Here is a 14,280-nt window from a genome sequence, read left to right as displayed (position 1 = left end):
TCAAAATCGTTAAGTGGGTTTTTTATTTATACTGCTTTTAGGGTAGCAAAGCACCCTAGAGTATTATATATTTGACTCACTTAGAGAAAAAATCGGAAAAGAAATTAAATTTAAAAAGGTCTCATTTTCGAAACAACATTTTTTAACTGCTTTTTTGTGATAAATTTTCTTTAAGCTTCCGTTTCTTTTTAATCCTGATGAATTCAAATAAATCATATTATTATCATATTATTAATCATATTATCAAGCAGAGGTTCTCAGCTTCATTTGCTATTAATATTAAAACCAACTTTTTTATATTAATTTGGAATTCCATCTTTCGAAATCGTATGTCCTTCAAACTTTAAATTCCTTTTACAGGAGCATAAGAGCTGATTATGAAAGACTGAGTACACAGAGTTAATACTAATGGTCCACAGTTTCCTGTACACATAGATTTTTATGTGTGAAAATTACTGTTGCACGGTGTATTTAATGCTCTAACAATTCATAAAACCGCCATAATATTATTTTATTTACAGTAGTTAATATAATACCGTAAAAAATGGATCATCTTCTGCCTTTTGGTGCACTCATCAACTTAAAATCACTTTATGGGTAGATTCAATCTCGTCCGTCATTCCGTTAATACTTTTATGTAACTTTTTATTTAAAGTACTTGCGACTAGTCAACGTATTTCGTAGATTAAGTCCATTAAATAAAATTGCAAATTAAAAGTTTAATTGCAACTTCTAACATATTTGAAATTTTGCATAGACAGATGATCTGCAAATAAGTCGAAATTCTATGATAAATGATTTAATAAGAATTAAATAAGTATTTTCTGATAATTTATGCAAGAATAGTAAAAGAAAATGAAAAGAAATTAATTCAAAAACAAGTAAGAAATTATAGTCGGGCGAGGCCGACCATATAATACCCTACACCTGTTACAAAAATAAAATGTGATTTAGTTTTCATAATAAAGCATTTAAGTTGACTTGTGTCAGATACATATACTTAAGCCATTTATTGTTGAATAAAATTGTTGACATTTAAGTCAAATTTTGAAGGGGGATTTGTATAGGGGCTATGGTCAAATGAGACCCTATAATTATAAAATTCATGCGAGTCATCAAGGCTAGTATAGAACTTGGTTTTGCAGCTTTTTGTCGAGATACGAGTATATTAAACATAATTATAAACTTAAAATCCCTATTCGTCGTTTTCAGTTGTATGGGGGCTAGATGAGAAAATGGACCGATGTTAACCATTTTCAATAGGCTTCGTCTCTGGGACAATAGAAGATCATGTGCCAAATTTCATTGAATTATCTTCAAAATTGAGACCTGTAGTTTGATTACAAGGTTTACAAGCCCTATTCGGGGGCTCAGTTGTATGGGGGCTAGGTGAAATAATGGACCAATATTAACCATTTTCAATAGGCTTCGTCCCTGGGCCAATAGAAGATCATGTGCCAAATTTCATTGAATTATCTTCAAAATTGCGACCTGTAGTTTGATTACAAGGTTTACATGGACGGACAGACGGACGGACATAGCTAAATCGACTCAGAAAATGATTCTAAGCCGATTGGTATACTTTAAGGTGGGTATAGGGCCAATATTATTGTGCGTTACAAACATCAGCACAAATCCAATATACCCTCCCACTAAAGTGGTGTAGGGTATAACAACTAATGAGCCGCGATAATAATATTTATCATAATATCGGAAATTGTATTCTTTACAAAAGTTGTTATAACATCAAAAGTTGTACGACGAACAATTTATTTTAGATTGTTTAGATGATGCTGTATACCTGTTTTAATATTACTGTCTTAAATTCTTCATTTTGGTCAATTTTGTCCGCTAATTTAGATAGAATACGTTTGCAAAGGTAAATATTGCTGATGTTATGAATGAAATGCTAACATCCGCTGCATGGTCATTATAATTGGTCAAATAAACGCCTTAAAGTCTCTAAACCCAAATTTCGAACGAAATCTTAAAATCTATACATAAAATGGGAAGAATATTTCAATATAAAAATTGTCTTCCAAAAAGTCCTATGAGGAATTTCTTTGAATTGCGCTAAAACGCGTTAAAAATTCAAAATACATATTTATTAGTTAACGAATCCGAAAATATACATATTTTTCTTAAGCAACGCGATACAACAAAAATACAGCTAATTTAACCTGTTTTTTTGCTTTTCTGAAAACTTTGGTAAAACCCACATAGTACTAATATTCAAAACAGGGACGATATGTTGTTTTTCTGATTACTTCCGAATATAAACTGACGAGTTCGGAACAGAGATATTAATTGCTGATTTAAATTACATTAGAGTAAGAATACGCATTGTATTTTAAAACATGTTAAGTTGATTTTGTAACCTTGGCATTCAATTATTTATGATTTTTTATGATGTCTCTTAATACAGTATAATAACGTTAAGGAGAAGCTATGTCAGTCTTGTAGTAACTATTTGAGATGTGTTTCTATTTTATTAAGTTTCTTTAAAAATTTAAAAATTTTTAGGCTCTAATACACACTCCCCTGCTAAGTGATTACTTTTTATCAGACCGCCACGAGTGTAATGCGAAATCATCCCTGAAATGTCTAGTTTGTGAAGTTTCAAGACTTTTCCAGGTATTAAAATAAGTTTTAATTTATCAATATGCTTATTTATATAATCATTTTTATTTCAAGGAATTTTACTCTGGGTCTCGATCGCCTTTATCGCTACATCGATTACTGCATTTAATATGGAATCACGCAAAACATTTGGCGGGATACGAACAACAAGATGCTCATGAATTTTTTATTGCAACATTGGACGTTTTGCATAGACATTGTTTGAAAGCAAAAGCTGAGTCTGAGAGTACAACTAAATCAAGCTCATCCTCAACGCATACAAATTGCCTAACCCAATGTAATTGCATTATAGATCAAATTTTTACTGGCATGTTACAAAGCGATGTAGTATGTCAATCTTGTAAAGGAGTATCGACAACGATTGACCCTTTTTGGGATATTTCATTAGATTTGGGTGAAACGGCACATGGCGGTGCCACACCAAAGTCATTGATAGATTGTTTAGAACGTTATACGCGTGCGGAACATTTAGGGTCAAGTGCTAAGATTAAATGTTCAACATGTAAATCTTATCAAGAATCTACTAAACAGTTTAGCTTACGCACTTTACCCAGCGTGGCTAGTTTCCATTTAAAACGTTTCGAACATTCATCACTCATAGATAAAAAAATTTCAACCTTCATATCATTTCCTGTGGAGTTTGATATGACTCCATTTATGTCTGATAAAAATAACGCCTATGGAGATTTTCGTTATTCGTTGTACGCAGTTGTAAATCATGTTGGAACTATAGATGCTGGTCATTATACGGCTTATGTCCGACATCACAAGGATACATGGGTAAAATGCGACGACCATATAATAACTACAGCAACTTTAAAGCAGGTCTTAGATAGTGAAGGGTAATTTATAAATTTGAACAAGTCGATTTTAGTATCATAACAAAACATAATAATTATTTTCTAGTCGGGAGAGCTTCAAACTCCACAACATTTTTTATATAAGAAGTATTTTTTAGGGTTATAACTATTTTTGGCCTGTACTACCTTATCGCCCTGATAATAAAAACATATTTTTAAATTCAATTTGATGGAAAAACTTCCCGCACCGAAAGATATTTCTAAAATGCTTTTATTCGTTATTTTTACTAAAATTATTTAATTTTATTATTTAAAATATGCAATATTATGGCGATATACTGAAAATTTCATATCATTGTTTTAAAGAACAATACTCTCTATAAGATAATGTAAAAAACTTGCAAAATTGTTACGCAAAATATTAATTTTGTTCTTCTAGGAAAAAATATATTTATGGGCAATTTCATGTCAAGTGATCCAGCTCAAAAAATCGATTTCGTTGAAATTTGCACCAAAGTTAGTACTATTGGATAGTAAGCCAGCTTCAGCTCTATCTGTCAAGAACCACCGGAGTTAGAGGGGGTCAAAGTTGGACATTTTGGTCATACAGGCTTTTATTCAAATGAGGCTAACTTTTCACCTATTGGTTCCAAGCAAAAATTGTCCAGAGGAGTTCAGATAGCTATTTCTTCATTGTTTCCAAACATTTTTTAATTTAATTTTTTTTCAAAAGCTCCCTTTTTTACTCAGAATAAAGCTTAGACAATTTCCTTTTAAGGGCTTTATAGTTCCATAATGGGATGCGAGTGGGATATCTATCAAATGAGTGTAACTTTTCACCTATTGGTCCTAGCAAAAATTGTCCAAAGGCGTTCCCCTATTTTCAATTTCAATTTCAAATTCTTTATTTCAATAACCTAGCCTATATAGGCCATAATCGGTTATAAATTTCTACTTATGAATAGTTTACATAAAAATGATTTTTTTCATACTTAAAATTATGATTTAAATAAAAGTAATAAATTAAATTAAAAAAAAAAATTAAAAATTGATATACTACAATATTAAAATACCTCATAGCCAAAACGTAAATACATTCAATTCCACTTTTAGTTTTCAATGAAGTGAATTTCTATAGGCTTATAGTTTAGCGCAAAAAACCTAGTAAAAAAAACTATCTCCACCAGTTCCAGAAATATTTAGTGATGTGTGTGTGTAAAGAAATAACTAACCAAGTATAAAAGAAAGTAGCGTACTCCTCACAAGCCAAAAATACTAAGAACAAAAACCTTTGTATAAAATAGGTCATGCACGTCTATTAAAGTTATACACGAAAAGGTGAAATATCCACACCAGGTCTAACACTCAACACTGATATTAAAAGTGGGTCCAACATTAATCACAAAAAAAAACAATAAATCGTCGAGAGAAAAAATCATTGACAGGAAAAAACCAACCTCAAACCCCAATTCAATGCCAACACACTATTCACAAATTAAACTCCAAATTAGATAATATTGAATGTCTAACCCATATGCCGAAGTGCAACACTCCAATCAGTCTTTTATATGTCATTAAAAACTCTACAACAGTTTACCAAACAACTCATATACTCACTCCTATAATACAGTCAAGAAAGCTTCAAAGTAGCCACACTGAAAGAATAGCAATCAACTGACATGTCAAAAACTAACAATGCAGAAAACATATGACTAAAAGAGATATAACAGCAACTACATAAAATTACACCTCATAAAAAACGATTAGTAGTAATCAACAATAAGAGGGTCAATGCTACTAAAACAAAATATTCCTGCAATTCAGAATCAAACGTACAGAACAATTAACAAATAGAATCAAAAATAACCAAAAAAACATCCTGAGAGAAAAGACGCCAGATGAAAGGTCGATTTTGTTGTATTTTTTTCGCTCAAAAGAAAGCTTAGATCATTTTCTTTAAGAGCTTTGTGGTCACTTAGTGGTATGCAAGAGGCATATGTAAAAAATAATATTTAAACACAAAAACTTTGCTTTTTGAGTTAAAATATTATTTTATAGATATCCCACCGCATCCCACTTAGTAACAAGAAAGCTCTAAAGGAATTGGTCTGAACTTTCTTTTGAGCAAAAAAAAAAAAAGAATACAACAAAAACGTCAATTTTAAAAAATTAAGTACCAAATATTTTTATAGGTATCCCACTAAGTAACCAGAAAGCTCTTATGGGAATTGGTCTTAGCTTTCTTTTGAGCAAAAAAAATCCTGTGAGACCAAAATGTCCAACTTTGACCCCCTGACCTACTTGACCGATAGAGCTGGCCTATTGGAACTCAATAAATTATAAACAACTATTTTCAGTTTCAAAAGTAGAATGAAAATTTTAATTATAAAACGTAAAAACAAACGTAAATTAACAAAGTTGGTTTGTTGATAAGCAAACAATTTGATCTAACATCCCCTCTCAACAAAATATATTTTTAATTAACATTTGAAATTTTGGCAGTGGTAAAGCTTTCGTCAGAAAATCTGCTAACTGTTGATCTGTAGGACAATATAGTACTTGAATAACTCCAGTTTCATTAAGGTTTTTGATGTGATGATATTTTACGTCAATGTGTTTTGTTCTAGAACTAAATTTTGCAGATTCAATTATTTTGATACAGCTCTGGTTATCTTCGTACATAGGAATGGGTGTAGAAACGGAAATTGACATATCTTCAAGCAATTGTTTGATCCATAGTAATTCTTGAGATGCAAACGAAGCTGCTATAAATTCTGCTTCAGTAGACGACAATGCAACTGTTGACTGCTTTTTAGATGACCAAGAAATAGCATTTAAGCCCAATAAAAATATAAAGCCACTAGTTGATTTTCTATCACCATGATCTCCTGCCCAAGTAGCATTTTAATTTTAGATCTGAATTTGCTTTAATAATTAACCGTTTATGAATTGAGGCTTTTAGATATCTCACAATTTTCTTCAATGCTTCGCAATCACACTTTCGGGGAGTTTCAACTCTTCTACACAATATAGAAACAGCTGAAGCTATATCTGGCCTTGAAGTTATAGAAAGATGAAGTAATATACCAATAATTGATCTATAATTTTCGTCATTTGGTAGTATATTTTCATTATGGGTTATTTTAATAAACTCTGGATCCATGGGAATTGAACTCAGCTTTCCATCTTCTAGTTTAATTTCTTCTATTAATTTGTTTATCTTGTCTTCTTGATGAAGGAGAAAATCTCCATTAGAATTTTGATTTATTTGGATGCCTAAATATGATGATACATTTCCAAGATCTTTGCATTAAAAATATTCATTTAATTGATTATTGATATCATTTATATAATTCATTTTTGGCACAAATTAGTATATTATCCACATATATGAGTAGATATACAATTTCATTGTCAATTTGTTTTTATATAAACAAGTATCTGCTTTTCCAGCTGTAAAGCCAATTTTCAATAAAATTTGATTTATCTTATCATACCAAGCCTTTGCTACCTGTTTTAATCCATAAAGAGACTTTTGTAATTTACAAACGAGATGTTCATTGCCTTCTTTTATATAACCTTCAGGTTGTTCCATGTATATTTCTTCTTGAATATCACCATTCAAAAAAGCTGACCTTACATCTAAGTGTTTAACGGCAAACTTTTTAACTGCACTTACCGCCAAAAGAGTTCTTAACGTAACAAATTTTCCTACTGGAGCAAATGTTTCATCAAAGTCTTCACCAAAAGTTTGTGCATAACCTTTAGCAACTAATCTTGCTTTGTATTTTGGTTTATTGACAATATCACCTTTCTTTTAAAACACCCACTTACATCCAATAATTTTCTTTCCTTTGGGAGGTTGAACCAATTTCCATGTATCTTTATTTTTCAAACAATGAATTTCTTCATTAGCTGCTGCTATCCACAAGTCCTTGTCCGTCTTAGGTAAATTCAACATTTCATTCCAGGAATTAGGAATGACATCATGATTCGTTACTGCACTTTTCGCTATTTCTTTATAACTCTTCTTTGGTTTATTTTTAAGTCGTTCAGATCGTCGAGGATTGGTTTGAGTTACTGACAATTCTTCCAGATCATCTGAAGGAATTTCTTCATAAGTATCTTCAAAAACTTCAACTTCTTCATCGTCAGATTCGAAGTCAGTTTCTTCGTTTTCAATTTCAGTCACATTTTTATTATTTATAATATCTACTAAAACCGTTTTTTCATTTTGTTTATTTTCTTTATCAGATAAATTGAAATTTTCTACAAATTTTACACCTTTGCTTATTATAATTTTATTACTTCCATTCATCAGAATTCTATATCCTTTACAATTTTCTGCATAACCATCAAATACCTTCAATAGATACGTTATCAAGTTTGCGTCGTCTGCACTTTGGTGCTTGAGCATAGGCTTTACTTCCATACACTTTTATGTTGCTTATATCAGGTTTTCTTTTGAACGAGATTTCATAAGAAGTTTTGCTAATAGACTTTGAAGGCAACCGGTTTTGAATATAGTTTGCAGCAATTACACATTCAGCCCACACCTTCTTCGGTAAATTTGCATCGTTAAGCATGGCTCTAATCATTTCAACTAATGTACGGTTTTTACGCTCCGCAACACCATTTTGTTCAGGACAATAGGGTACTGTAGTTTGTAATATAATACCATTAATTTTTAAAATTTTCTTCATTTCGGAGTTTATAAATTCACCTCCATTATCGCATCGAAGGACTTTTAATTTCTTGCCAGTAAAATTCTGAACTTCTGCTAAAAATTCTTTAAATTTATTGATAACTTCATTTTTCTTTGCCATGACGTAGACTTTTGTATAACGCGAGAAATCGTCGATAAATGTTAAAAAGTATCGCTTACCTGTATGCGAACTTACTTGGAATGGTCCACATACGTCTGAGTGCACAAGATCAAGCACTTCATTTGACTGGTAGTTGCTTTCTTTAGGAAATGGCATTCTTGTTAACTTAGATTTTGCACATACATCACAAACTTTTTCTTCTTGGCAATTTTGTATCTCAATACCATTTGCAAATTTCGCTACCTTATTAATGTCTTTGAAATTACGATGTCCTAATCTTCTATGACATAAATGAATGCACTCTAATGAATACTGGACATTATACGCTTTATTAATTTCATTCAAAACATACACATTATCTTTAAAAATGCCATCTGCAATTACTTGGTCTCCTTTCATAATTTTGCATATATTTTCTTCAAAAATTATTTTGCAACCTTTCGCAGTCATAGCTTTGACTGACATTAAGCTTCCATTAAGACCCGGAACGTATAACACATTTTGAAGTGAAATTTGATTAATGTTACCTTGTATTATTCCTTCTCTTATACCAATGGAATCGAGAGCCTTACCATCAGCAATATGGACTTTGCTATTATACTTCTTCATGTTCTTAAACAAATTTAGATCATTTGTCATGTGGATAGAAGCTCCAGAATCAATAACCCAGCCTTTCTTTATTTCACATACATTTAAACAGATCTGTGTTGATGCTACGTGACTGGAATCAGTTTTCTCTTTCTTCAATTTGAAGCAGTCTTTCTTCATATGTCCAAGTTTGTTGCAATGATAACATTTAATTTGTTTTCTGTTCTTGAATTTTGCATGTTGACTCTTCAATGCTTCATTTTCAGCATTATTCACTTGATTATCAGACTCACCTCTTCTTTCAGCTTCATCCAACAATTTTTCTTGCACATATTCTAATTTAATTGAATCTTCAGGTTGACCTTCTATCGATGTAACCAATGCTCCAAAAGATTTCGGTAAACTATTCAACATAATAGCTACCATAGAGTTGTCTCTTATATCCTCACCTCTGTCCAGCAATTGAGCTCTCAAAAGATTTAAATTATTTATGTGTTCTTGCATACTATCACCTTCTACCATTCTTTTATCATAAAGTTTGCGCAAAAGATGTAGTTTGGACGTCATTGTTTTCCTCTCGTAAGTTGTTTTTATCTTAATCCACATAGATTTTGCTGATGTTGCCATTCTTATAAGATGGACCTGAGAATTGTCCACACACATTGCGATAGCTGCTCTTGCTTTTTGATCAGGCTTGATAAATGCTGGGGTAATTGGATCTGGATGGGCCTTTTCAACAACATCCCATAGGTCTAAATGAATTAAATGCATCTGCATTTTAAATTTCCACGTAAAATAGTTTGTGGAGTTCAATAACGGAAACATACATTTTTGTTCCATTGCGCACAATATTTGCCAACTCTACGATTATAAATTATTCGCGACCTGGGCCCATAACCTATTGGAACTCAATAAATTATAAACAACTATTTTCAGTTTCAAAAGTAGAATGAAAATTTTAATTATAAAACGTAAAAACATTTATTTACAATTCAAATGTTACTAAAAGTAAATTAACAAAGTTGTTTTGTTGATAATCAAACAATTTGATCTAACATGGCCTACTATCCAATAATATTTAAAACTTAAAAAATAAAATTGTAATACGATCAATATCAAAAACAAATTTTCTTTTGTTTTTAAAGAATGAACGTGCAACTGCATTACATAGGACGATCAATTTGTTTTTGGGTCATTCCACATACACTTCGATTGAGTTTAAACGTAGAGCATGTATTCTACTCTTAAATGCGGTTTATATGACGTCTAATTTGTATCCATAATATATTACGTTCATATTGTATGGGTCTCTAAAGATAGGTTTAGGTAAGAAGGGCAGCCATTCAATTAAGGATGAGTGGCTCACATGGGTCCACCTAATTGCGGTCCCGTTGTGTTACCCTAGTGGTCGTAGGGGTACGCTTGACTATTACTCTCTACTTCCAGATTTAAACCAACCGGTTTGATTCACAAAGTTTATGATATTCTTCAGGCATATCCCAGATAGCTCATCCAGACAAGATAAAGCAGCAAGGCCAAAACATTGTTCTCTGCTTTCATTGAAAGATGGGCAATAGCAGAGAAGGTGAGGTATTGTTTCCTCTTCTTCCTCATTATTACAACTCCTACAGTAGTCGTTATATTCGAGACCCATTCTTCTGGCATGATTACCAATAGTACAGTGTCCCGTTATGACTGATATCAGCATTCTAACCTGTTCCCTGCGAAAGCTTAATAGCAAGCTTGACCTGGGAGCGTCATATAGAGGCCAAATTGACCTCGAATTGAGACAGGTGGTTTCACTGAACCATCTGATTTGAGCCATTTCATATAGTTCGTTCTGAACCAGTAACTTACAGTTAGTAAGAGAGATACCAGTAAATGCGTCGATTTCATCTTCCCCTCTCATCGCACCATTTCTGGCAAGTTCGTCAGCTATAGAGTTTCCCTGACAATTACTATGTCCAGGGACCGATATTAGCGTTATCCTAGAATGTCTCGCTATCTCGTTCAAAGATACCCGGCATTCTTCGGTTAACCTAGATGTCGTAAAGACACCCGCTAGATTTTTAATCGCAGCTTTGCTGTCCGTATATATACATATATCACCCGATATTTGATAATACCTCAGCCAGTTTGCGACTCGCTTTATAGCAGAAATCTCTGCCTGTAAAATACTGCAATAATTAGGTAGCCTAAAAGAGGATTTGATTCCAAATCTTTCAATGTAAAAGCCACCACCCACTCTTCCACTCCTCTTGGAGCCGTCAGTGAAAACATTCGTTACACCATCCGTTGAGTGTGACTCGTGTGCTGAATTCCTATTTGGAATTCGGATGTGAAAGCGTCTGTCGAAGTCTCTAAAGATAAACATGTCGGAAATTTTTGTGAAAAATTCGTAATGTTGACGACTGAATAACTTTGGAACCCGTTATCCATTTCAACAAATGAGGTTTCGTTCAATAGGAATCGATTACTCGTCAGGGACGTAATGGTTATAGGAAAAATGACGAAAAGGTCTCATTTAACAAATAAACAGTGATGGATTTAGAATAAGATTTAACCATTATAATAAGATTTAATTTTTGGTCATCGTAACCAATACCAGAGAGAAATATATTTTTTTGGTCATAATACAAAATGTTGAAAGATGAAGTCTGATTTTAATAAAATTTGGTGGGAATATTGCTCTAATTATGAACGATCTGAAAACATTGCACTATAGGTCATAGAATGATTCTGAGTCAAAATATAAAATAATGTAAAACATGTTATGAACAAAGCAAAAATTATGGCAATGTTGTTTAAGATTTAAATGTATTAAGATTTAAAAATATCAGTGGAAAAATAGTCCACTATAACTCGAAAACAACTAACTAATCTACAGAATTGTAGAAGCATCTGAAGTCATAGGAATTACAATAAACGAGATATTTGTAAAAACTGATTTTTGTAACCTTTCACCCAGAGTATGAAAACAAACTAAACATTTCGCAAACGTTTCCATAATGTACAAAACTTTTCAAACATTTTAAATCGTTCTGTACATGAGCAAAACTAAAATAAATACTTTTTAAGTGAGAAAGAGCGAAAACAAAACAATTGACTTTTCGCTCATCTACTTGGTTTTTTGCCTTTACAATCGTACATTTGAGAACAAAACAAATGCAGAAACGTATTTTATGACAGAATCATTTAGAGCGTGTTTGATTTCATCTCATTTTTTATGTTTTCTTTTTTGTTTTTGTTTTTATTACAGCTGTATTTCACATAGGCATCTACAAAAACTAAAAACTTTACAAGTCTTCTTTTAATACTACTCAAAAATGTTTTTGTAATGAGCAAAACAATCAGGAAACGTTTGCGAAAATGTTTTACTCGAAACTTTTCAGTTTTGCTCCCATTTTTTTCTTTTCTAGCTGCGTACATTTGAGTTAATGTACATGATGTGCTCAAAAGCAAAAACAATACAAAACCAAATGAAAAAATCGTTTTTGTTGTTTTGGTTTTGTTTCTGTTTTACTCACTGCAAAGATCAAAACAAAACAATTACAAACGTTTCGATTAGTTTATTTTAATACTTTGCTTTCACATCCAATATATCGATTATTAATGGTGACCTTAACCCCTTCAATTTTCGACTAATAAATTTACAAAATTATTATTTATTTTATTTATTTATTTATTTATTTATTATTAGTAATATAAAGCCATACTGGCCAAAATAACAATATTACACAGTAAAAAAATATACCTGATTAATATGCAAAATATAAAAATTATTAATTAATTACAAAATTATTTTCAACATTATTTTTCAACACGGCTCCCCAGCCAAACAAAATATGAAAAATAAAAGTTACAAAAAGGCCCCCATATTATCATTGCAATGTAAAAATTTAAAAATGTGTTTGGAAATTATGGGAGTTTTTATTTAGCTAGATTTATAGTCGCTACAAGCCAAACCCGGACACTTCACTAAAAAAATTAATAGCAAATCGTGTGAAGTGGGAATTATAAATTTTTATTAATTATTTAATTTTTATTAGTATCCCAGCAAAAAAAGACGTGCAAAAAAAGTAGTAAATGCATGGGTTGAACTGATAATGAACTGGTTCATATTTAGGGGAAACATGCGTGATTTTAACATTAGCGTGTCATTGGCATGCATGTGTTCGTATTTGGAAAAATAGTTCGCCATTTAAATGAGTTCTTATAACCAATGAATATTCGATGATTCTCAAGCGAATTTTCATTGGTGCACTATATTTATTTAAAAATGCATTAATAATGGTATTTCGATTTAATTATCAATATTTAAATAATTTTTTTGTGTGATATTGATAAAAATAAAATAAGATAAAACATAACTAACTGATTTTTATTGGATTTAAATTTATGCAGAGGAAAAATTCCCATTGTGTTTTAAAATCCATTAAACAGTCTTGGTTTTTTCCTTCTCTTATTAATGTTAAAATTGACTTAATATTACTAGGTAGGTAGGTACCTACAAAAACAAAAATCTAATAAAAAAATGTATGTAATTTTTAATATTTATTGTATGAAATGCACGTTTTCGTTAAATCTCCTAAGAGAATACCAAATTATAGTAAAATATTACAATTCCTATAGTGGAGTTACATGAGTGAATTTGGGTGCATTTTTCATGCCTTCACTGATGACAAATTTATTAGAATTTAGGCATGTATTTAAAACGCATTAAATAGAATACGTACAAAAGAAATCATGAAAATATCCCTTCTTCTTTAACAACTTCAAATTTTTTTTGCTGGGATGTGTATTAAGCTACTACCTATACCCAGTGTACTTTGCTACCCTAAACACGATATAAATTAAAATTCCACTTTACGATTTTTGAGAATTCTTACTCTAAAAGTTTTCCAGATATACGATTTTTGTATTTGATTCATATGGGGATACCAAACAACAATTGCAATTTTACCAATTTTTTCCAAACGTTAGTATGGATTTTAATGCTACCCATGCAAAATTTAAAGATTCTAGCTCTAATAGTTTCTCTGATATAAAAATTTTTGTATTTAATTTTCCAAACATGTATATGTTTGACGATTCTACTTCTAATAGTATTCCAGATGTACGATTTTTTATTTAATGTAAATAGCTTGTCGTCCAAATTATATCCCAAATGTAAACATGGATGTCAAAGTCTTTCCTGCAAAATTTGAGGATTTAAGTTCTAATAGTTTCTCAGATATAAGAACTTTTGTATATAATTTATATGGACGGTTCTAAGCCTCCCACCCATTTTCGGCTAACTCTTATATTTTCTCAGATATAATAATTTAAAATTTTCTTTATATTCTAGTACTATTCGCCTATTTCTAGTACATCCATTTTTCCCCAAAATGTTCATATGCATTTCAAAGCTGTTAGTGCAAAATTTG

General features: G+C 31.3%; 1 protein-coding gene across 4 annotated transcripts in view; it reads left to right on the top strand.

Annotated features, from left to right (window-relative positions):
- LOC119600890 (ubiquitin carboxyl-terminal hydrolase nonstop) overlaps positions 1 to 14,280 on the top strand; it is a 29,299-nt gene that overhangs the window by 10,469 nt on the left and 4,550 nt on the right. For 3 of the 4 annotated variants that reach the window (XM_037951461.1, XM_037951459.1, XM_037951460.1), the window contains 2 exons: positions 2,524 to 2,634; positions 2,695 to 3,482. In XM_037951461.1, coding sequence (XP_037807389.1) covers positions 2,524 to 2,634; positions 2,695 to 3,482 — 899 coding nt within the window. Of the gene's footprint in view, positions 1 to 2,523; positions 2,635 to 2,694; positions 3,487 to 14,280 lie in introns of those variants that run through there. The other variant, XM_037951462.1, reaches the window with a different exon arrangement.

The sequence above is a fragment of the Lucilia sericata genome, unplaced genomic scaffold (assembly GCF_015586225.1).
Source record: "Lucilia sericata isolate MDLA Ls3-8-SP2 unplaced genomic scaffold, ASM1558622v1 Contig000126F_arrow, whole genome shotgun sequence".
NCBI lineage: Eukaryota > Metazoa > Arthropoda > Insecta > Diptera > Calliphoridae > Lucilia > Lucilia sericata.
Note: the sequence above shows the minus strand (reverse complement) of the source record. Positions and strands in the feature narration are given on the sequence as shown.